At 49.3% G+C, this 23,958-nt stretch overlaps 2 protein-coding genes and 2 pseudogenes across 5 annotated transcripts; 3 read left to right on the forward strand and 1 right to left on the reverse strand.

The window, feature by feature from the left end:
• The first annotated feature begins 5,697 nt into the window (after positions 1–5,697).
• LOC125524767 (uncharacterized) lies at positions 5,698–12,748 on the forward strand. Of its 4 annotated transcripts, none has more exons than XM_048689795.2 (3): positions 5,698–5,878; positions 11,473–11,508; positions 12,186–12,748. In XM_048689795.2, exon 3 carries the CDS (start codon positions 12,212–12,214, stop codon positions 12,503–12,505), a length of 294 nt encoding a protein of 97 aa, XP_048545752.1. In that variant the 5' UTR covers positions 5,698–5,878; positions 11,473–11,508; positions 12,186–12,211; the 3' UTR covers positions 12,506–12,748. The 4 variants fall into 4 exon arrangements, with proteins under 4 accessions (XP_048545752.1, XP_048545754.1, XP_048545750.1 ...); XM_048689797.2 differs by having other exon boundaries at positions 5,699–5,874; XM_048689793.2 differs by lacking the exon at positions 11,473–11,508 and having other exon boundaries at positions 5,705–5,878.
• Positions 12,749–14,231: 1,483 nt separating this feature from the next.
• On the forward strand, positions 14,232–15,232 carry LOC147959605 (uncharacterized; annotated as a pseudogene).
• Positions 15,231–16,284, reverse strand: LOC147959606 (uncharacterized; annotated as a pseudogene).
• A 277-nt stretch (positions 16,285–16,561) lies between these two features.
• On the forward strand, positions 16,562–22,717 carry LOC147959607 (uncharacterized). The gene is made up of 3 exons (XM_087532767.1): positions 16,562–17,615; positions 18,587–19,126; positions 22,548–22,717. The coding sequence occupies exons 1-3, from the start codon at positions 16,562–16,564 to the stop codon at positions 22,715–22,717; spliced, it is 1,764 nt and encodes a 587-aa protein (XP_087388893.1).
• The last annotated feature ends 1,241 nt before the right edge of the window (positions 22,718–23,958 follow it).

A 23,958-nucleotide genomic window follows, 5' to 3' on the forward strand; every position in this document is an offset into this window, starting at 1 on the left:
CACACCAACAAATTACAAAAAAAATTGGGGCTATTTTTGTGGGGAATTTTTGAATTAGGGACAAAATCAACAAAACTAGGCTAGAAAACACAATGGGGAGGCTCCGAAATCGTGATCAATGTGGCTCTAGATACCATGATTATGTAGGGTAGAACCCTAGTGGCCCGATCTTTCACGAAAGGAGCGGATCCCGCGAAGAACACGAAGAACACGAGGAGGGAAACGAGGGAAAACACAAGGGGAAACACAAGGGGAACACTCAAACTAACAAGAATAAGTCACACATGTGCTAGATCCTCGGATACATAAGAGTTCACACGGTACATGATCAACTGGGGACGATACAAGGGTAGCCGGTCTTCTGCGTGAGGAGGTCTTGAGTTCTTCCCTAAAAGGGGTCTTGAATCCGCTTGGGGAATCTTCTCTGGTGGAGGCTCGAATCTCCGAGGAGAAGGTGTCCAAGTGGATGAGCAAAGCTCTCACACAAAATATGAGCTAATCCTTTGCTGACCCTAGAAAGTTGGACGAGGTGGAGTATATGTAGTCTAGGGGAGAAGGGGTACACGGGCCTCGGCCCTTCACTGTGCGCGGACAGGGGAGGCCGGACGTCCGGGCGTCGGGCCGGATGTCCGGGCTGGAGCGGCTGGTTTGTTACTCTCGGGTTCGGAGGGGTCCGGATTTCCGGGCTGGGGGCCGGATATCCGGGCGCTCGGGAAGGGCCGAACGTCCGGGCTGGCGGGGCATGTAGGGGCTCGGCGGCTGGAATGCTGTTGTAGTTGGAGTCTTCAGCGGCCGGACGTCCGGGCTCGGGGCCGAATGTCCGGGCCCTGGAGATGCCTTCTTCTCCTTCCGGCGTTCCTCTTCATCCGTGGACTTGGTGGCTTGTCCGTCTTCACGTGCATCTTCGGGAGGGTCCTCTTGGTACCTAATCATGCACAACATCTCGGACTTAGGTAGTAGCCATGTCTCGAGAGGATCATATGTAATATCACTAAGGAGAGAAGTCACCTCGTTCTCAAGAGCTCTAGCTCTAGCTCGTGTCATGGGTCCTCTTGGATCTTGTTGAGGCGTAGGTGCGTCCATGGGGATGATCGTGGGATGCTCCGCATCAAGAAGGGCGGTTCTTCCACTCCCAGTGCATGCAGTCTATGCTTTCAAGCATCTCTGGGAAGCCCCTGCTGGCATTCATCGCCAACAAGCGGGCTGTATCTTGAGGAGTCGGCTCTCTCAAGTACTCAGGGCCAAACACAACAATCACAACCTTGCAGGACTTGTACATGGAGTCTAGGCATCTAGACTCGCACATACAGACGTACTCGTCAATGATATCACCGGGCACTTTGTATGCAAGCATCCGGACAGCTGAGTGCATTTCTGATAAGAGAAGCCAATCTTTCCAAGGGCATCCTCTTTGCACTCAAAATAGTCATTGTATCCGACCACCCCCTCTCTAATACAGTTGAAAAGATGCCTACTCATATGGAAATGGCGCCGGAATTTCTGATGTTTGAACAATGGGTTCGTTGTGTCAAAGTAGTCCTTCCAAAGAAGGAAATGTCCGCTCTCTCGGTTGCGATTCAACGTCGGAAGGTGCCCCAGAATAGAGCCACGAAACAACGGCTGTTGACTATTAAGGTGGTGATGGACCAACACGGCAGTCAAGATCTCTTCCTCATCATCGGATAAGGAATCGTCGGAGTCGCAAAGAAAATTATGGAAAAAGAACTCATTGGCGGAGTCCATTTTGTAACTTGGCAAACTGTCGAATAGCTTGTGGGCGTCGACAAAGGAGCCGGCCGGCGAAGGGAGGCACGCCGCCCTTGGACCAGCTGGCTGCCATGGCAGCGTCCGATGAGCGTGCCAGTGTCAGGACGAAGGAGCTGGCGGGGCGGCGAGGCGGCTTCCTGGTCACGGTTGTGTCGACGAGGTGAGGTGGGAAGCTCTCAGAGCCCCAACGGTGAGACGACGGTGGTGGCGACGTGGGAGGTGGCGGCGTTGGAGGGGGATGGGGGTGTTATGGCACCGTCCGCTAGCAAAGGCACCGGAAAATGGGCGGCGGCGGCGTCGATGAAGGAGGCAGGCGAGGGTTTGTTGTTGGAATGGGAGACGATGACCAATATGCCACCGACTAGCGGGCCAGGGGAGGAGTAGGCGGGAGTCACACACGTCTGTTTTGTGTCTGCGGCGACGCAAATAAGGCTCAAAATTGGGCCGAAAATAGGTCGGCAGACGGACAAAAAGCGAACGCGCGTTTGTTTGGGTCGGCGCGTTGGGCCGACTTTTCTGTCCGCGCGTGGACGATGGTTCGCCGCCGCTTTGGAGTTGCTCTTACTAGATCGTCGAAGGCGCGCGTTGCTGCGCCCATCTATTTTTGCAATATAATATCCTTTCCATATTTTTTTTACATAGATAAAGTGTCAAAAAATGGATGCAATTTTCTGTGTGAAAATTATAGATGGTGAAAATAGTTGAAAAGTATTGCACTACTCGACCATACTACCCTAAATTCTAAACTCCAAATCCAATGGATGAATCAGTGAAGCCATATCTATTGTACATCAATAGGATAGTATACGGTGCATAGGCAGCATATCAACACTAAGTAACTAAGGAATAATAAGTTGTAGGAATCACCTAATTATTTGGCGTTGTCTACTGCTCTGAAAGAGCCACAAGAAAGACCTTGCTTTCTACACGTCCACTTGTTCAATAAAATGAGAGGAATTTGTATAGATTCTTTTAAGGATGAGACATCATAGATAAGATGTTATACCCAATAACAAGCTAATGATTCTATTTGCGAAACAACATTAAATAAGCTCAAAAGAGAAACCTTAGTACACTTTAGAAGGTGTAAAGTGTAGCACTGCTCAAAACATTAGACTGGAGACTTCTATCATAAAATCCCGATTTTACAACAAAGATCAAATGTGCGAATTTAAATAAAAACATGTTGTGGAAAATAAAAACTACTTTGTTTATTGGTACCTAATTACAGATGTGGACTAATATGATGGGCAAGACCTCCAAGGGAAGACAAACAAACACATCCAAGTAGTAACAACATATTTGATAATACTGAGCCTTGTATTGACTGCTGGAGAACATGACTCATTCCATGGTTCAGTGCATATATCAATAATTGTCTTCTTCTCATTTCAAAAAGTAACATCCAGAAGCCCCCCCCCCCCCAACTACATTTGAAAAAGGTCCATCTTTCCTAATATGATGAAGTTAATATTTATCAAAGCTAAAGGTGTCACGAAATGAAGGCTTGAAATTTTGAACGGTATGGGCATCTAGACACTAAAGATTGAAGCATGTACACAGAAATGGTATCCAATCCAACCTTAACACATTAATAAGAAGGCACATGTGATATACACCGTAGCAGAAGGGCTGGTCATTTTAAGAAATTACACACGAGGAGGATATTGTTTTAGCATGTAACATTCCAAGTAACTTAAGAATAGACATATCCATGTGTTCAGATCAAATTGTATGGAGAACTGCTCCCAACAAATCAAGAAGATGGGCATATGTGCATATATATGAAAAAGGTCTGTGATAAGAGAGCATACATGAGCAAGTAAAAACAACATTGGCAGGCCGCTCCATGTTAGATGTTTTGATGAGGGCTCGATGACCTTGAGTCTTCAAAACCTACAGGAGAAGAACATTTATAACAATCAGTGACAAAATCACCCAACTGTCAATGTAAAAAATTGGTAAACTCGTGCAACAATGGAGAAATTTCTCACCATAAATACACCAGTCTATTTTCTACAGGACACAATGGGATTGATCCTCCACGTGGCGACCGATGCATGTTATGATCTCACATCTCCCCCCTTCCCATCTTATGCTTCAAAAATTACAACATCATCTCATCACATCACCTTATTCCAAGCAATTGAAACAACCACAAATAGTATCAAAAACATTGGGAGAAACCTCATCACCTAACTGGCCGTGTGCGGGATGGGGATTAGAGGCAATAGGAATTTCTGCTCATGGAGTATAAAGGTGTCCATATAGGTGATGTGCAAGGGAAGGAGGGGAGGAAAAAAGGCTTGAGAGTGGAGAAACTCACATTGCCATTATCTCTTAAAACTCGGAACTCAGAGGCTTTTGGAAAGGGACTCCAGTTAAATGCCTGGCACTGGAATGAGCTAAAAACAGGGAATTAGCCAATCACAAACACACGGTAACACACATCAGAACACACGGGATTAAGATAATAGCTGCATAGCATGATGACTTAACTTTCTCCTTAAAAATTCAAAAATGTTACTACTTCTAAATTAATAGGAAGAATTTGCATATCTTATAGTGCAACTTGGTAAGCCAAAATGGATCATATACTGCAGAGCTATAATGTTGACAGATTCAGTTTTGAGACATAATATATTCCAGTGAAAATAATTGAAACAATTCAATGAAAATCAGTATCTAAAATTCTAACAAAGACATGTCTACAACAAAAGAAGACATGATGAATGTTGTAATTCTAATGTAGCAATAAATCAAACTGAAATTCCAATGTTCAGAAGCTTTGCATAACAATCAAATCTACCGTTTACATTGAATTGTATTTTATGTTGAATTGTTTCCTATTGCGATGACACAAACAGAGATAAAAATCAACATCTAGCACACAATCCAGGAAATTTTGCTCAAAGTTTCTGAAATATTATATCAAATTGGATTTCAATCAAGAAAAAATGCTCATAGATGGAACATGGAACCATGCAATATTTGCTAGGCATGGAATAAACACAAACAACGCCCTTGCCGCTGACCTCGAGATAGTGGTGGAAGAAGTGCCCCTGTCCATCCCGGCGACAAAGACCTAGCCTCGAGTCAGAGGGCGGCATGCTGGAAGCAGTGGTTGCCGCTGTTGCAGCCGGCGGCGAGACACTGGTCACATGGGAGAGGTGGTCGTCGTAGCCCTTGACAGGTCAGGTCACCGTCTCCCATCGCAGATCAGGCCCGTGCCTCTCGGCCCCAAGCAGGTCATGTCGTTGCCTCCCATGGCAGATCAGGTCACCGCTGCCTGGCCCCTAGCAGATCGATGGAGAGGAGGAGCCGGCGAAGCAAATCGATGGAGAGAAGGAGCCGGCAGCGTGAATCAGTGGAAAGGAGCGTGCAGGCGATGGTGCAGTTGAGGCCAGCGACGCGGTGATCGTGGAGGGTGGAGGTCCGTGCCCCATCCGACCGCGCCGCTAGGGTCCATGCCCCATCCGGCCGCGCCGCTCGCGTCGGCCCGCAGCCGCCAATGCAATCCGAGGCCATCTCAGGCGTCACAGTCGGAACAGAGCAGGTCGTGAACATGGTTTAGGGTTCGTATGTGGCGTTTCACCATGTGCGCTCTGTTGGATAGGATGGTAGAAAAGGCCCAGTAGGCCCAATTGAACACGAAACACCCAAAAAAGGCACCGGAGCAGCGGTCCGAAATGCCCAGCGCAGCCTGACGCACGAGTTAGCGCCTGCGTACGAGATTTAGATGGGACTAACAACGAATCCGACGACCAAAAAAAAATCTAAAAACAACAATCTAACGGCTAGAAATGCTAATGACCTGAGAGGGTTGGGAGGGTGCTCGGTTTTAATATATCTAAATATTCTTATAAATAACAACCCCTCCCCTAAAAAAAAAACAACAACCCCTCCAATATCGCAAAAGGCCCACCGAAGGATACCCGATAAATTTCTGCTCCTTTATCTTTCCCTTCTCTCTCCTTCCCACAAACCGCGTCTCCGCTTCTCGAGCCCACCCACAAATCTCCTTCGGAGAAGAGAGAGAGAGAGAGAGAGAGAGAGAGAGAGAGGCAGGGCAGCCAGAGGACGCACGCCTGCCCGGATCATAACCAAGTAAGTACTGTTTTATGCATCCCCCACCCCCTTCCCTCGGATCTGAGCTGCGCGCTTCCCCCGCATTTTTTCTTTCTCTCGTTCTTCATGCTCGATGTGCCTTGTGCTTTGGCTGTGGTAGACGAGATCTGTGTATTGCGGAATCATTTGATCATGTCTTGTACGATTGCAATCGGAGCAAACCTGGTTTGGATCGCCGTTTGGTGTGTACCGTCCACGTTCGAATTTACTCCTATTTACGTTTTGGATTCACCAGCTATCCTGGAAGATTATGGTTAAGAAAGATCTGCAAATCATGAGCCACAGAATAAAGGATATACACAGCACAGTTTTGCACAGGTGGATAGAAAGCCACCTTTCAGTTTAGCTGATTTTGCACTTGGGGAGTATGTTGCCAAAAACAGGAATTGGCTGAGTTTGGCCCTTTCCTTCCTTTAGTCGTGTTATTAGTTTCTTGTAATTTGGCTTGTTCATATTCTTAAAATTTTGATAAATGAAAATTACCATAGAACAATTGTTCTACGTTCAGTGCTTCAATTTTTTTTTATCAAGGAAGACCAGAAATGTGCTATAGGTGTTTGAGTTTCCAAATTTCAGTGTTTTGCTTTTTGATTGGTAGCTATAGATGAAAGAAGGGTCTACAAGAATTAGATGACAAATAGCCTGGAAGCTGGCCTGCGTATTAGGTCTGAGAAGACGAAAGAATTCGTTTGGTAGTAACTGATTGTATCTACCCGTGTTCATTCCAGTTTTGTGCTTAATGCTTCGGTGCCTGTGGTTTTGGACTGCAAGTCCACAATACAATTCAACTTGTAAATCATGGCAGACTGTAATAATTACTCAATGTTCTTATTTTTGGACTCGTAGGTTTTCTTCAAGTAACCACATATAATTCATTAGACAAACATATTACAGGGATTACACACGTGATCACCACACAAAACAAACATAGGTGTCTTGCAATTTTGCACCAAAGACTCCGCAGCAAGTAGAACTATAATTTCACCCGTGGAGAATCCTGTGCCATGCTGAATCATCGTCCAGCATCGTCCTCAGCCGCCACCGAGGCAACATCGGAGAAAGAGGGAAACTGCCACTATACCTAGATCTGAGGGAGCACCTTCGCATACAAGGATGCCTTTTGAGCCGATCAACCAGGCCACCACAAGCGACGAGACCGAGGCTTTGTGGCCCGTCGGCCAGGGTTCTTCCCCATGTCCACCAAATCCTGGCCCTGTCAACTTCTTCCGATGCTGTTAAAGAAAAGGAACGCCGTCGCCTGCCACCACCCATGTACCCTGCAAGACAATAAACAAAACTGTACCGGTCACAAAATCCCATCGGATCTGGAGGCTGGCAAGAAGACCAAGCCACCTGCTGCCTTGCGCAGCCGATTAGAGCACCGCCGATACGAGGGAAGAGCAGAGGCAGATTATTCCAACGCGGTGTCGTACCCACCATTGATGCAGCGCCTCTCGAAGCAAACTAAGCTTATCCTATGTCACCATCGGACAGAAACCGACGAGGTCCCCGCCCACTCCTGCTGGACAAGGCCCTGCAGCAACACTGATGGCGAGAGGAGGCAACAAAATAACCTCCCAGTCGCTGCTCCAGAGAGGTTCCTCGAATGTACGGAGCGGTTTCAAGTGCTCATATCATGGATGGCGCATCACTTTCCCTCTTCACTTGCCTGCTTTTTTGAATAAGATGGACATGGAGATACTCTAGCTTTGTTGTGTATGCTTTTCAGTTTTACAACCAGGTGGACACCAATCTTAGGTTGTATTTGTTTGGTCTGCAACTTATGCGGCTGCAGCTGAAACGGCTCCGGCTGGAAGGTGCAGCTGTAGCTGCTAGCTCCAGCTGCAATTGTTTGGTAGTGGTACTGAGCTGCAGCTGGTGCTGAAACATGCTGAATTGACTAGAATGCCCTCTGTTGTTCTGTAGATTAGGTTCAAGTGCTGATTATCCTCAACAGTAAATGACCCGATTAAGAGCTGTTTTAGTCTCATATGTCCAATTTTCACATGTTTGAACTGAAATTACAGTATTACACTAGTTTCAATGAATTTGACATACTAGACATATGACAATAATTTTAAACCCATCATAACATATGTTACTAATTACTATATATTACATGAAACCGTCCTTTGGTTGAAAAATACACGGTTTTGGTGAACTGCAACCTACTCTCTCGCTGTCACCGCCATCATAGAATCAGCAACCATGTTACGAGTTGTGTCCATGGTTGTATTTCCACCTCCTGCATAGTTCCTCCAATTGTGTTGAGCACATTCCCTGGAGGATAGTAGTTATCATCATCATCACATGTAACAAAGTGGTAATCATACAAATCACTGTCTCTTATGAAAATTCTGCAATGTCATACAGACAATGATAATCCTCGCTTGCTTCCTAGGTGGGTAGCTAGGCAAGTGTTTTAGAATGCGCCATTTTGTTTCAACACAGCAAAGGATCGTTCTATGACATTTCTAAGTGATGAGTGGAGATAATTGAATATTTCTTCTCAGCCACTTGCAGCATGGCCAATATGAAACTCAGATACATGGTATTCTGTTCCTCTGAGTGGTGTTAGATAACCAACCTGATTGGGGTACCCAGAATAAGCGAGGTAGTATTTTCCTACACAATGAAGATTAATGTCAAACAGGACACACAATGCATTGTCAAGTTGAGTTGTGTGATTGTTTGAAGGAAATACCTGCTGGAGGATGAGGGAACCTTTCTTTGTGCTTGTCAAATGTCTACTTGAATACCCGTGTGTCATGTGCCGAACCAGGCCATCCAGCCACTGCAGAAATGTATCTCATGTTGAAGTCACATACTCCCTCCGATCGGCTGCGTCAATTAATTCGGATCGAGGGAGTACAACCATCACATTTTGTGATGAATAACCATGTCGACCAAAATGGTTGATCATGTTTTTAGCTGGCACAGTGACAGGGATGTGCGTTCCATTGATGACACCAATGCAACCATTGAAGTGAGGAAAGAACTTAGGGTCTTGAAGTCTCTCCTGCACATTTCTGATTTGGGGATCAATGGGTCTAATGATGTCCGCAGCAAATAAAACCAAACACTTAAACACATGGTTGAATTTTCTGTGAACTGTTTCAGTGAACCTCTTGAATCTGTTCTGGACTTCACTCACTGACTGTGGGCTGTCAACAGTCCACAAGAATATCCCTAGAGCCTCCTCAGAACACATGTTGCATGCTGCTCGTAACCCATAGTCACGTACCAGAGTCTCATGTAATAAGTCAAAAGAAGGTCTGTGCATACGAAACATCTTGTAGCAATCTCTGGAGGACCCCAAGCAATCATAGACCACTCTTGTCTAGTGCATCTTACCTCTGTCCTTTCTTTCTTCATTAGATACTTCTCATTGTGTGTGGTAACAACAAAAGCAACATACATATATCGATGAAGTCTCTTCTTCCTAAGCTTCATCTTCTTTATGTCAGATTCAACCTCACTTTAACTTGCACTCTCACTTGAACAATGGTACCATCATTGATAGGTGTTGTACTCATCTATGCACATACAAATAAAAAAAATCAGTACCACATACCATAATTCAATCCATACGTAACATGACATTGTTGAACAAAGTGCTCAATTAAGCAAGCAAATACATAGTTCAACAATTGTTCAATTAAGCAAGCAAAAGGTACATAGTTCAACAAGTTCTCAATTGTTCGAAACTAAGCAGGGAAATGCATAGACACATGACAGTCAACAGGATGCACTACTTCCTTTCATCAAACTGTCTCTTGAGTCAGTCTCCCTTCATTTGTCTTCATTGCATAAAAGAAGCTATGGTTTGATGGTTTAGCAAACAACTTGTAGCCATGTTATACTCATCACTAGTCCTGGATGCCTCACACTTGGCAACCTCTTCCATAATGGCAAAGAATATCATCATCGTTGGCTGTCTTACTAGTTTGCCCCGCAGTCTTCCTGTATGACATGGTCAACAAACCTCCTTAAGTCTTTTGGCACATTATTTTTCTTGAACTTAGATGGACTACAAGGAATTGCATTTGTTGGACGCTTCGATTTGGTTGTTCTGGGCTTGGGTGTACTGGGGACTAGGAGCAGTAGTATCATTCTCTTCTTTGTACAAGTCACGCACATCTTCCTGCGTTTGAGTTTGTGCCACCTTTGCATCATCCACTCCTGGCATGACAGATGACTGTCCATCAATATTCGCCTTGTCAAACATGATCGCAAGCTCCGTCAAGCTGTGTGGAGGTCCTTTGCGGAAAGCTTTAATTGGCTTGTAAATCTGCACATAAAAAATTAACACTTGTTAGTAGCATTATACAGCATGGCATTTCTAAAACTGATATTCATGTACGAAATAAACTAACCGCGACCAATGCTTCCCATTGAGCATCGTGTGCCGTAATAGTTTGCTTCACATCATCTTATCCAAGTCTAGTTGCTTTGTTTTTGCAAATATCCATGCTGAATATATAGCCTTCATATCATCCCAACAATTTCTGAACTGTTTTCTTATATAGGTTCTTTGGTCCGTGCTTTGAACTCTGCCTTGCCCTGATAGCCAGCGGCAGTTAAGGACCTGGTTGGCCTATGCCCAAGCTGAGCTTTCACTTTGGGCTCTTCCATCTATATAGCCATTATCATTTTGCCAATTTATATAAACAAATGACAATTGAGTAGCACTCACTTGTATCATAACAGCAGTAGCACTCATTAGTACCAGTGTCATTTTGCAAATGTTGCAGTCACTAGACCAGTACAATTTGCAATTCTAGAGCAATTCACTAGTACCAATGTCGATTAGCAAATCTAATGCAATGTTAGCACTAGTACTAGATGAAACATGAACGAAGTTATGTCCAATCAACCGGCTGAGCACATTGCCTCAGGAAGATCATGCACACAGGTAACACACGAAGAGCACGCGCACGCCTCTGCGAGGGGGGAGGGAGCAGAGAGAGCTCTGAGGGAGAGAGGCGCAGGAGGTTACCATGGCGTCGGACGGTGATCCAAGTGGCCAGTGGCCGGGGTTGGGGCGGGTGGAGGCGGTACTGTGAGGAGGAGTGGCCGGTGGCAGAGGCAGTGGACGGGGCGGTGGCGGCGTCTCTGATTTGCCGGCTGGTTGATGAGGTTGAGCCGGGTGGCGGCGCAGATTGGGAAAGACCAACCTAGCAGTGGGGTTGGAGCTAGCTGCGGCGGCGCAGATTGGGAAAGACCAACCTAGCGGTGGGGTTGGAGCTAGCTGCGGCTGAAAGAAGCCCGAAATATGGGCCGAGGCTTTTGGACGTTTTTTCAGGAGGGCTTCGACTTTCGGCTGCATGGAGCCAGCCTAAAAATGGCCCGTTGTTTGGGCTACAGCTTTTAGGGAACAGAAGCCACTGAAAAAGCCCGAAACAAGCACACCCTTAATGAACCAAAATACATCACACTTGATGCATGTTGCTGGAGATTGCCTAATGTATACTTATACATGCTTTTGGTGCTGCATTTTGTGATCAACTGATGTAAACTGTAAACACTCAGTCAGTAACTTGTATTTCAATGTATGTAACATAGATATTTCTACAGGTTTTAATTTATCCAGGAATTTACAGAACAGTAATGGTATGTCCTTGTCCTTCAGTATGTATTTACCAAGGAACATGTTGTGGTACACTAGGTGACAATTATTCAAGAAAATTTCTGGCAGTTACGAGTGGAATTGTGAAAGAACAGGCATCTTGGACATCAAGTCTTATTTTGTTACAAACTAATGTTTTTTCTTTACACTTGTTTTGAGTAACCCTACTCATTGTTCTGCTTTCTTTCTTGTTATATATTTGTTTTTATTCTTCCTTTCACCGAGAACATCTATTTTTCTTGAAGTTGCTTGGAATACTAGGTTTTCATAAAGTTGTCTCACTCGCAAAACATATGAATGTATCATGTGAGTGAATATTTTAGTATGATAAACTGCTATTTGCTGCTGCTTTGGATTTTCTTTTCTAGACCTGCGTGTGATTATTGCCGGTCAAAGGTCTATTTGCAGATAAAATAAGAATTTCTCTGTTTATATTCTGAAAATGTCAGTTTGATTCTTGTTGAGTTACATAATAGTTTCACATCATTAAGGTATGTATTGTGAGGGATTTAAACATTTAAACTTTTTGTTTCATCCCAGGGTCACCTGTTTTGAATTATGTACCCCCTCCGTCCCAAAACAATCATTGTTTTTGCTTATGAACATTTAAAGTAGCTTGAAATATGTATCTCTTGTTAAACTTATTCTTTGTTTTGCGCAGGATTCAAATTTGCCCGCTCATCAATCATGGTTCTTGATTCATTATCATCGCCTCACAGGAGGTCGCAAAACACATTCTTTCTGTCATCTCCTAAGAAGCCTCAATCATCTCGTGATGATGTTGGTAGTTGGTCTGCCCTGGTTGAGCGGCATCGCTTTCTCTTGACAACGCTAGTGGTGCTTGCCTTCCTGTGCACCATATATCTTTACTTCGCGGTGACCTTGGGGGCACCACAAGCTTGCTCAGGGTTGACGGGCGATGAAATGACCGTATGTCAGGAAAAATCAGCCCTGCAACATGGAAAGTTGAAATATGGCTAACTCCGCTTGACAGTTTACAATGTGCTTGTAGTCCAAATTTGTGTATTCTTTAGTGGTGGATGCTGAAAGGGCTTGTATTGATGCTGATGTACATTTTAATGGAGTGATAGAGGGGATTGTTTGTGCTCTGAAACCGTATAACTGAATAGGTCCCATTTTATTATTGTCATGGTGTACTAAAAATATCATGACACTAATTCAACCTGGATATATATATAGAGCATGGATTTGCTATCCACATTAGTTAGGGTGGTTGTTATCGGAACCGTTCATGTGCTTTGAGATCTGCACCTTTAGGTGGATAAGGTTTTAAATTTCTGAATTGTTGAATTTCGGCATGACACAAGAGGTAAACTCGCATGCACCTTTATGTACGCATAGCCCCAAAACGGCAACCTAGTGTCTGACTTTTCAGGCCCTGTCAGAGCAAAATACGCAGGTACCTTTCTGGACCGGCAGGGATCTTCAGGGAGCTACTTCGGGCAATCTTCTGCCCTTGCGTGATGGGTGCTCATTTACTAAAAGTTCAGAACTGTGCTGGTCCGAGCGTATGAATCCTGCCATTTTTGTCTCGTGATGGTTCGGCACCGTTTTAATCAGTTGATGAACTCGGTTGTCCGGCCGAAAAGGCACAGAAGATGATTGCAGCCAAAAGTGTTTAAAGAGTAAATGCGGTTTCAGTCTGCTCGCCACTGCATACTCCGATCTTCGGAAAACGGCAGGTTCCACGTTTTTTGTTTGGTCTTAGCAGTAAGCATACCACGTATTCTTGTTGACCCGGCTACTCGTTTCTACACTACAGTGAGAAGTAATCAGATATCCGTGTTAAGGACTTGGGCGTAGCCGCCCACTTGCAATCATCTTCTGTTCCAAAAGGGGCCAACAGGCTGTTCAGTGATGTGTTGCAAGTATTCTTATTCTTTTAAATGGAGCGAAAGATTTGCCTCATATATTAAATAATGAGGAGAAACAGTTTGTTACAAAATACACCCAGATTACGACATGACAATTATTCTCGCAATAAGGATAAAATAAATCCTAACTACCTGAAGAGTCGACCACCGCAACCACTATCGCCAATCTAGCTACCCCCGCGCCGCACGCCCTCAGCGCCCCTCCCCTCCCCGCGCCGCCGGCCGCTCCGGCCGCGGCGGCCACCTCCCTAGGGCCGCGAGCTGCCCAACCTAGCCCTTACGCGCCGCTGGTCAGTCCGGCCGCGGCGGCCACCGCCCCCATCCCGTCCGCGGCTTCCAGCTGGAGGCATGGGCCGCCCCCGCTCCCGTAGATCTAGTGCTAGTGGTAGCCGGCGCGGATCCACACCTGCCTCACCTGCATCCACCGGTCCATCCATGGTGCCAGACTCTCAGCTGCCCCACGGCGTCAATGCGCGAGATCCCGAATCCCCGCCCCGGATCCTGCTCCGTGGAGAGTGCTCCATCGCCTCGGGCCTGCTCCGCCCGGCGGATCCTGCTGCGGATCACGTCTCTTTACCTTTTTTCGGAGCGATCGCGTCTTCAATCCATAGTAGTTGCGCCTGCGGCCTCCGCCAGTTCACCATCCCCGGCGCCGGACCGTGGTTGGACTATGGTCTCGTCTCGGAAAGGCCGGCGCCCCAGCTCTGGCCCTGCGGGCAATAGGCCGCGCACCTCTCCATCCCTCCTTGGCCGGCGTGGTGCTTTCAATGCGTCTGCTGGCCGGGCTGCCTTCTTAAGCCAGTTCAGGGGGAAGTGCTTCCGTTGCCTGAGCAAGAAACACCGTAGGAAGGATTGCCGGGACCCGATCTGCTGCATCATCTGCAACCTCTCCGGCCACTTCAGCCGGGAGTGTCCGCAGAACCCCAAGTGCAACCCCGCCGCGGCCTCTGCTCGGGTGCGGGTGCGGGGCAGGCTTGGCTTCCCTGCTGCTGCGGTCGTACCTCCACCTCCAACCGTCGTCGCGCCCCTGTCACCTGCCATGGAGGGCACCCACGTCGCCGACCCTGCGCGCCGTCCGCGCCACAGCTGCAAGGTGGTCATGTCCACCCCCGCCCTAGAGCATGTCGTCTTCGTCCTCAAGCGCCAGGCCGTGCTCCTCACGGCGGCGGACGCCAGGCGCACCTACTCTGCCATGGCGGTCGGCCAGGAGTTGGAGGCGCGACTGCGCATCCAGCCGCACCAGCTGCGGATCACCTGCCACGACCCGGAGGACTACCTCATCATCTTCGACCTGCCGGTCCACCAGGAGCAGGTGGCCAAGCTGGGCGCGCTGACGGTCGACGGCGCCAAATTCTTCATCAAGCGCTGGCATGAAGACGACCATGCCGTGATCCAGCCGTTCAACTACCACGTCCGAGTTGTCATCGAGAAAATGCCGTAGCACTTCTGGTCTGTGGAGGGGGCTGAGGAGGCGCTCGGCTGTCGCGTTGACCGCCTCGACAGCCGCACGTTCGAGCGCAGCCACACCAAGAGTTTCGCCTGCTGGGTCTGGGTATGGGACGTCGGCCTCATCCCGACCAAGCACACCTTCTGGCTGATGCAGAGCGGGGCGGGCAGAGTGGAGGAGATGCTGGGCTTTTCGCCGCTCGACCGCGTCGTCGCTGTGCCGCCGTCTGCAAGCCGCCACGACGTCCTCATCCACGTCGATCGCATCGAGGACTGGACCCCGTACGAGCCGCGGTCGTCGCGCTCTGCTCAGAGCGGCCTGCCGTCCTCGGATTCGGATGACGATGACAGGCTGATGCCGCGCATCATCCCGGCGGCCTCCTGGAAGAAGGGCGTGGAGGATGGCCAGCGTGAGCCGCAGCATCGCCGTCAGCTCGCCACGCTGGTGGATGTGGGGTGCCGCGGCGGTGCTCGCGGAGGTGGCCGCAAGGACGACGAAGACGACGACCAGGGCGGGCGCAGGTCTTGGAAAGACACCCTCCTGGGTCGCAGCCGTGCGGGTAAGGAGAAGGTGGTGGATACGGAGGCCTCCTCGCGCCGCCGCAGCCGCTCCCCCCAGGCCTGCGCCGCTCAGAGAGCTCCAGGGGCCGCCGCAACGCTGGTCACCGCCATGCTGGGGGTGCAGGGCCAGCCCTGCTCCAAGCCCCGCGGCCCCTGCCCCCCCAGGCACCTGTCGACGCGCCACCAGCCGCCAACCCGATTGCGGACTTCTTCGCCGGCGCCAAGACAACGCTGTCGTCGCCACCACTCTTCGACTGCGTGGCCGCTGAGCTGGAGGCTCACGTGGCAGCTGCTGTTTCTGAGCCATTGCTTTTCAATGGAGAAGTCAACAATGCCAATGCCGCGTCCACGGGCCTGCTGGACGCCTTCGGCCCAACTCTGGCAGGCCCCTCTGCTGCGGTAGGCCTCCTAAGATGCAACGAGCCGGCCCGCCCCATGGTGGTGGAAATGCAGCTCGGCGCCGTCACCCGTCAGGTCTGCTGCCTGCAGCTTGACGCGGCTGCCGCACTTGCAGACGCAGCTGCTGCACCGTAGGGCCTCTTCCAAGGAACAAAGCCGCCGCTAGTGCCCACTGCGCCGGTGCGCCGTTCGTCAGCCCCCCAAGACCAGGACTGTGCCGCCCCCCATTCGTCACAGCGCCAGGCAGGCGGCCAACCCGTCCCCAGTGCCGGTGGCGCAGCGGGGAACCCTCAGGCTGGTGCGAGAGCTGGGCCTGCTGGGTTCCAAGGAGAAGATGACCGCCAAGGCTGCTGAGAAGCTTCTGCGTAAGTTCGACGAGCCGCTCTCCGACGAAGACATTGCCTGCATCGCCAAGCTCACCCGCCTCAACCACGAGGCGTTGCATGTTGCTGCCACCATGGCAGGACCTGATGGAGCTGCCGATGAGGCCGTAGTGTGATCATGTTAGTTTCTGCTTATGTTAGTAGCCTCCAATGGCGCCCGGCCTTCCGCGGGGTTGAGTTAGGTCTTGTTTCTGTTCTTGTCAGGTTAGCAGGTAGGTTTAGCTGGTGCTGGCGCAATTTGGGGCCTATTGGAGGGCGCCAGCATCCCCTCGAACGTGGCTGTGTGTGGTTGTTTCCCTTCCTGATCCTTTTCAATGGTAGTAGTAGTCGTTGGAGCATGTTTTGGTTTTCTTATGGATGACAATCACTGCCCAATTCTGAGCTGGAATGTGCGAGGATTGAACATGCCAGCTAAACGCGATGCTGTGTGCGAAACGGCGACAGCACATCGACCGGCAATCCTATGCCTCCAGGAAACCAAGATTGATGTTTGGTCGCCGGCCCTAGTCAAGGATGTAGGAGGAGCGAGGCTGGCTGACTGCATCGTCCTTCTGGCGATAGGCACCAGGGGAGGGATCGCAGTTCTTTGGGATAACCAGATCGTCTCGACCGTTTCCCATGCTGTAGGAGAATTTGCAATCACTGCAAAAGTCACCGTCCTGCGTTCGGCGACTACGTTCTGGCTAACCACAGTCTACGGGCCAGCGGATGAGGGTAGAAAAGACGATTTCCTACGTGAGCTAGCTAGATCAGCGCCACCCTCGTCTGAGCCGTGGCTACTTACAGGCGATTTCAACATAATCTATGAGGCTAGGGACAAAAACAATTTCAACTTAAATAGGCGCATTATGGGTAGGTTTAGAGCTGCGATCGACTCAGCTTGCCTGCGGGAGATCAAGTGCAAAAATAGACATTTCACGTGGAGTAATGAACGGCTAAACCCTACCTTGGTTAGCATAGATAAGTTTTTCTGCAATGTGAACTGGGAGCTGCTCTTCCCCGCTTATGGGCTGATGGCCTCTGCCACGGCATGCTCTGATCATTGCCCGCTGATCCTAGCACCGTGCGACGCCCCTAAGCGCCCTGCCCGCTTTCGCTTTGAGTCCTTCTGGCCAAAGTTCCCACATTTTCAGGCCACCGTCGAGCGGGCTTGGAACAGGCCAGTTCAGCAGCGCTGTGCGTTCTCAAGGTTGCAAACCAAGCTGACCCGCACTGCTCGCGATCTCAAGATTTGGAGCAACTCTCTTTTCAGTGACGCAAAGCTGCAGTTCCACATTGCCAGTGAGGTCATCTTGTGGTTAGAAGTAGCTCAAGAAGCAAGAACTCTGTCGGCTGCAGAATTTACACTGCGCAGACTGCTCAAGATGAGATTGGTGGGGCTGGCGGCCATCAGAGACCCAGGAAAAGGCAAGCCTCCCGGGTGCTCTGGCTGCGAGTGGGTGATGCCAGCACCAAGTTTTTTCATGCCAAGTTCAGTTCCAGGAGGCGCAAAAATTTCATTCACTCCATTCAGAACGACGACGGAATTGCAATAACACGTGCAGACAAGGCCCAAGCCATCCATGATCACTTTAGCAAAGTAATGGCAGCTAGCACGGGCCGGAGTGTCACGCTAAACTGGGAGGCGCTGCGGTTGCCAAGGGTTCAAGCTGCTGGGTTGGACAATCCATTCTCTAAAGACGAAGTCTGGGCAGCAATTTTGCAGTCACCGGCAGAAAAAGCGCCGGGGCCTGACGGCTTCATTGGCACTTTCTTCAGAGCCTGCTGGCCGATCATCAAGGATGACATCATGGCGGCATTCCACCGCTTCTACAGCCTCGCGGGGGGGGGGGGGGGAGTTTAGCTGCTGTAACGCCCCGAGACCGATGTGCCAGGTGTCCTCTAGTTATTCGTTGTTGTTGCTTTGTCATTGCTTGCGTGTCGTGCATTGCATATCATGTCATCATGTGCATTTCATTTGCATACATGTTCATCTTATGCATCCGAGCATTTTTCCCGTTGTCCGTTTTGCAATCCGGCGCTCCTATGTCATCCGGTGTCCCTTTCTACCTCTTTTCGTGTGTGGGTGTTAAACATTTCCAGATTGGACCGAACTTGTCATGCGGCCTTGGTTTACTACCGGTAGACCGCCTGCCAAGTTTCGTATCATTTGGACTTCGTTTGATACTCCAACGGTTATCCGAGGGACCGAAAAGGCCTCGTGTGTGTTGCAGCCCAACACCCCTCCAAAGTGGCCCAAAACCCACCTAAATCTCCTCATCATCTCGGTCATTCGATCACGATCGCGTGGCCGAAAATCGCACCTCATTTGGACTCTCCTAGCTCCCTCTACCTATAAATATGTGCTCCCCTCCCGAAATTCGCGGACGAAACCCTAGCCTCCCTCTTCCTCGCGTCACCGGACAATTCTTCCCACGCCGAACATGTCCGCGCCGCCGCGCCGGACCAATCCGGTCTCGCCACGTCAGCGCCGCCGCCTTCTCTCTCCTCCGCGCCCGCCGTGGCCTGCCGGGGCCCGAGGCTGGCCCGCCCCGGGCCAGATCTGGGCCGCCGCCCCGCGCCCGTTCGCCACCGCGCGCCTGAGGCGCCCCGCCGCCGCCGCCAGGTGCTCCGCCGCGCCGCCCTCGTCGGTGTGGCCCGCCGCCACCGCATCCCGCCGGCGCCGGCCTCGCTCCCGACGTGCACCGCGCTGCCGCTCCGGTTCCTCGCCGGCGCCGCCATATGCGTCGCCGCACCGGTCGCCTTCCGCCGCCGCCCACGGACCTCCTCGCCGGCGTCGCCCAACGGCGCTGCCCCCGCGCCATACTCGCCGGAGCTCCACCGCCCTCCGCCGTCGTTCGTCGCCGGAGATCCGCTGCGGCCAGATCCGGGGGAGTGGGATGAGATCCACCACTCCCCTGATCCAAACGGGCGGCCGCGTCCCGGATCGCTTCGTCCCGGGACCTCCTCGTCCATTTTTCCCCGAGAGGTCTATATTTCTACTAAGTCCCTGAGATTTCCTGATTCAAATGCCCATGTTTATCATGTCACAACTTTGCATTCGTAGCTCCGATTCATGCGTGTAGCATATAAAAATGTTCGTCTCAGAGAGTACATCATTTCATCTCATTGCATCATTTTTATTTGAGCTCATCTTGATGCCCAAAATGCTGTTGGAAGAGAGCTATTTGAGTTAATTGTCAGATCTGCTGCACCAAATAGCTTTTTGTCATTTTTGCCATGTTTAATGTATGCATGATATGCCCCTGAGCTCTACATGAGTTTTGTTATATGCTTTTCCATCTTTACAGAGGTGCTATCCATGTATTTTTGTGATATGCGTGGTGACTAGCACAAGCTTGCAAAGTGGTGCATTCGTTAATGCTGATTTCAGGGACTTAGCAATTTCACTAAGTCCTTGATCTGTTTTTATCAATATGCCATATGTTCATGTTGTTTCCTAGTGATCTGTGCCTCTTGTGAGGATACTCAGTAAGGATGATTTGTTAATCTTGTGGTGCTCTATCCATCCATGTCTTTGTTTGCAATTATGGAGGACCCTAGCTTGAGTCAATCGAGCTCTACTTTTGCTATTTCGTAATTCCTGGCAGATTGTCTACTTGTTAGCGATTTTGCCGAGGATGTTGTTGTTGATCCGTGCATGCTATGTTGTTGTCCTTGTCATTTCTAGCTTATATAATGTGTATTCCTAATGGGTGTGTGCTTAGATTGTCATGCCTTGCTCTATAGTGAGTGCATCGAGCTCGTAAACATGCCTGCTTGCTATCATATTTGCATGCTCCAGTTTTTTCACTAAGTCTGTGATCTGATTATGTTGTTGCCATGTTCACATGCTTGCAATTGTATTTTCTGATCCCTTTTGGCTCAAGGTCACTAAGGGACTTTGTTAAGCTCTTTGATTAGCTCCATGCCATGCCTTGCTTTGCCATGTTAAGTTCCTGTAGCATCTAGTTTTCATGCTCCAAACTGTGCTACCTGATCTGAAATTTCAGGCTTGTATTAATTTCACTAAGTCTGAAACCTGTTTATCAATTGCTCTTTTTCCATGCTTGTTTGAACCTGTTAATGGATGATTTGACTGTAGCTCAGTGTTCATATTTTGTCAAGCATCTTGAGTGGATCCCTGCCATGTATTTTGTTGTCATGTTTGAGTGTTGTAGCATAATTATCTTGTTGCATTTAGATGGCTACTTGCTGTTTATCGCAGACTGGTGCCATATTTGTTTTGCTTGCCATTTCCAAACCGTGTCTCCGATTCTGGTGATCTTTATATCGATTTCAACCAAAATCACCTCACCTTTCTAGTGGCACTCTTGGATTTCCAAGTTGAGGCCAGGTTCAATCATTCCTTGTCAAATCATGCATATGCATCGCATACCGCATCCCGCATATCATATCATGTTCATGTGTTGGTTGTTTACTATGTTGTGTGCTTCTTTCCGGTGTTGCTTCTTCGGGTTGGTTCCGTGAACGTCGTGATTGTGAGGACCCGTTTGACTACGTCCGTTTGTCTTCTTCATGGTTCTTCTTCCTTGCGGGATCTCAGGCAAGATGATCATACCCTCGAAATCACTTCTATCTTTGCTTGCTAGTTGCTCGTTCTTTTGCTATGCCTATGCTGCGATACCTATCACTTGCTTATCATGCCTCCCATGTTATTAAACCAAGCCTCTAACCCACCTTGTCCTAGCAAACCGTTGTTTGGCTATGTTACCGCTTTGCTCAGCCCCTCTTATAGCGTTGTTAGTTGCAGGTGAAGATTGTAGCTTGTTCCATGTTTGGAACATGGATATTTTGTTGGGATATCACAATATCTCTTATTTAATTAATGCATCTATATACTTGGTAAAGGGTGGAAGGCTCGGCCTTATGCCTGGTGTTCTGTTCCACTCTTGCCGCCCTAGTTTCCGTCATATCGGTGTTATGTTCCCGGATTTTGCGTTACTTACGCGGTTGGGTTATAATGGGAACCCCTTGACAGTTCGCCTTGAATAAAACTCCTCCAGCAAGGCCCAACCTTGGTTTTACCATTTGCACTAACAACCTATAACCTTCCCTTGGGTTTTCGCGAGCCCGAGGGGCATCTTTATTTTAAACCCCCCCGGGCCAGTGCTCCTTTGAGTGTTGGTCCGAAACGGGCAGCCTGCGGGGCCACCTCGGGGCAACTCGAGGGTTGGTTTTACTTGTAGCTTGACCTATCCGGTGTGCCCTGAGAACGAGATATGTGCAGCTCCTATCGGGATTTGTCAGCGCATCGGGCGGCTTTGCTGGTCTTGTTTTACCATTGTCGAAATGTCTTGTAACCGGGATTCCGAGTCTGATCGGGTCTTCCCGCTAGAAGGAATATCCTTCGTTGACCGTGAGAGCTTGTGATGGGCTAAGTTGGGACACCCCTGCAGGGATTTGAACTTTTGAAAGCCGTGCCCGCGGTTATGGATAGATGGGAATTTGTTAACGTCCGGTTGTAGAAAACCTGAAGTTGACCTTAATTAAAATACATCAACCGCGTGTGTTACCGTGATGGTCTCTTCTCGGCGGAGTCCGGGAAGTGAACACGGTGTTGGAGTTATGCTTGACATAGGTTGTTCTAGGATCACTTCTTGATCATAGTTTCTCGATCGTGTTTTGCCTTCTCTTCTCGCTCTCATTTGTGCATGTTAGCCACCATATATGCTAGTCGCTTGCTGCAGCTCCACCTCATACCTTTTACCTCACCTATAAGCTTAAATAGTCTTGATCGCGAGGGTGCGAGATTGCTGAGTCCCCGTGACTCACAGATACTTCCGAAACCAGTTTGCAGGTGCCGTTGAACCGTGCAGATGACGCAACCAAGCTCAAGGAGGAGCTCGATGAAGATCTTGTCCTTTGTGTTGTTTCGTTCTAGTTGATCAGTAGTGGAGCCCAGTCGGGACGATCGGGGATCTGAGTAGCATTTAGGGTAGTCTTCTTTTATTTTGGCTTCATAGTCGGGCCTTGATTGTATTTGGATGATGTAATGCTTTATTCATGTAATTGTGTGAAGTGGCGATTGTAAGCCAACTATGTATCTCTTTCCCTTATGTATTACATGGGTTGTTTGCGAAGATTACCTCACTTGCGACATTGCTTTCAATGCGGTTATGCCTCTAAGTCGTGCTTCGACACGTGGGAGATATAGCCGTATCGAGGGCGTTATAGTTGCGCTGAACACGGCGTTTGTGGCGCTACTTCCAAAGAAAGAGGGTGCAGCGAGAATAACTGACTTTCGGCCGATCAGTTTGATACATTCTTTTGCCAAGCTGGTGACCAAGGTTTTGTCAATTAGACTGACAAAAGTGATACACACAATTGTCTCACCAGTGCAATCGGCCTTCATGAAGAAGAGGTGCATCCAGGATAGCTTCCTGTACGTGCAAAATGGAGTACGAGCGTTGCACAAAAGCAGAACACCGTCGTTGCTGTTGAAGCTGGATATATCAAAGGCGTTTGACAGTGTTTCCTGGGATTACCTGCTGGAGCTGTTACAATAGATGGGCTTCAACGCTAGGTGGAGGGATTGGGTGGCATGGTTGCTTTCGACGTCGAGCTCTCAGTTCCTCCTAAACGGAACGGCAGGGAGCAGGATCAAGCACAGGAAAGGGCTCCGTCAGGGAGATCCGCTGTCACCACTGCTTTTTATCCTTGCAATTGACCCGTTACAGCGCCTGATCGATGAGGCGGTCATGCAGCAGATGATCAAGCCGTTACCTAGGAGAGAGCTCAAGCTAAGGGTCAGCCTCTACGCAGATGATGCCGTGATTTTCATGAACCCGGACAAGGCCGAGATGGATGCTTTAGTCAAGATTCTGCACATGTTTGGAGAAGCCACAGGTCTGAAGATAAATCGTCAGAAATCAACTGCAACTCCGATCCGTTGTGAAGAAGTTGACATCCAGCAGGTGCTGCAGAGTTTTGGGGGCACCGTGGCCATGTTCCCAATGAAATACCTAGGGCTGCCACTCACACTCACCAGAACCAGGATCGTGCACCTCCAGTTCGTCTTCGATCGGATCAGGGCAAGGCTGGCCGGATGGAAAGGAATGCTCATGTCCATTACCGGCAGGCGGGTTCTAGTCAGAGCAGCTCTAAGTGCAATTCCTACTTTCGCGCTCACCGTGCTTCGCATCCCGAAGAAGTTTTTCAAAGAGATCGACAAGGTGCGGTGATGTTTCCTTTGGGCACAGGATGAGGAGCTCTCCGGTGGCAAATGTAAGGTCAACTGGTCCAAGGTTTGCTCTCCACTGGACAAGGGCGGGCTGGGGATCATCGACCTCGAGCGCTTCGGCAGAGCTCTATGGCAAAGATGGCTCTGGTTAACATGGAAGCACCCAGAAAGGCCGTGGGTGGGCATGGAAGTGCCGTGCTCGGAAGCAGACAAGGCTTTCTTCAGCGCGGCTACCTCAGTCACAATTGGAAACGACCGAACTGCTCGCTTCTGGACATGCTCCTGGCTGCCAATGGGCACACTCAGGGTGTTGTTTCCCGCCCTATACCAGCACTCGAAGCGGAAGAACAGGTGTGTGGCCAATGCCCTGCATGATGATCGCTGGATCCAGGACCTTGCGCATGGACAAACCGAGCTGGTGGTGCAAGGCTGCATGCGGTTGGCACGGCTGCTGCGAACTGCGTCCATCTCTCTCAACCTGGACTGCGCAGATGAAATCAGATGGAACTTAGAGGCCAGTGGCTGCTACTCGGCGTCGTCAGCATATCGAGCGCAATTCCAGACCAA

Source organism: Triticum urartu, chromosome 7A (assembly GCF_056163025.1).
Source record: "Triticum urartu cultivar PI428250 chromosome 7A, HENAU_Tu73, whole genome shotgun sequence".
Classification (NCBI taxonomy): domain Eukaryota; kingdom Viridiplantae; phylum Streptophyta; class Magnoliopsida; order Poales; family Poaceae; genus Triticum; species Triticum urartu.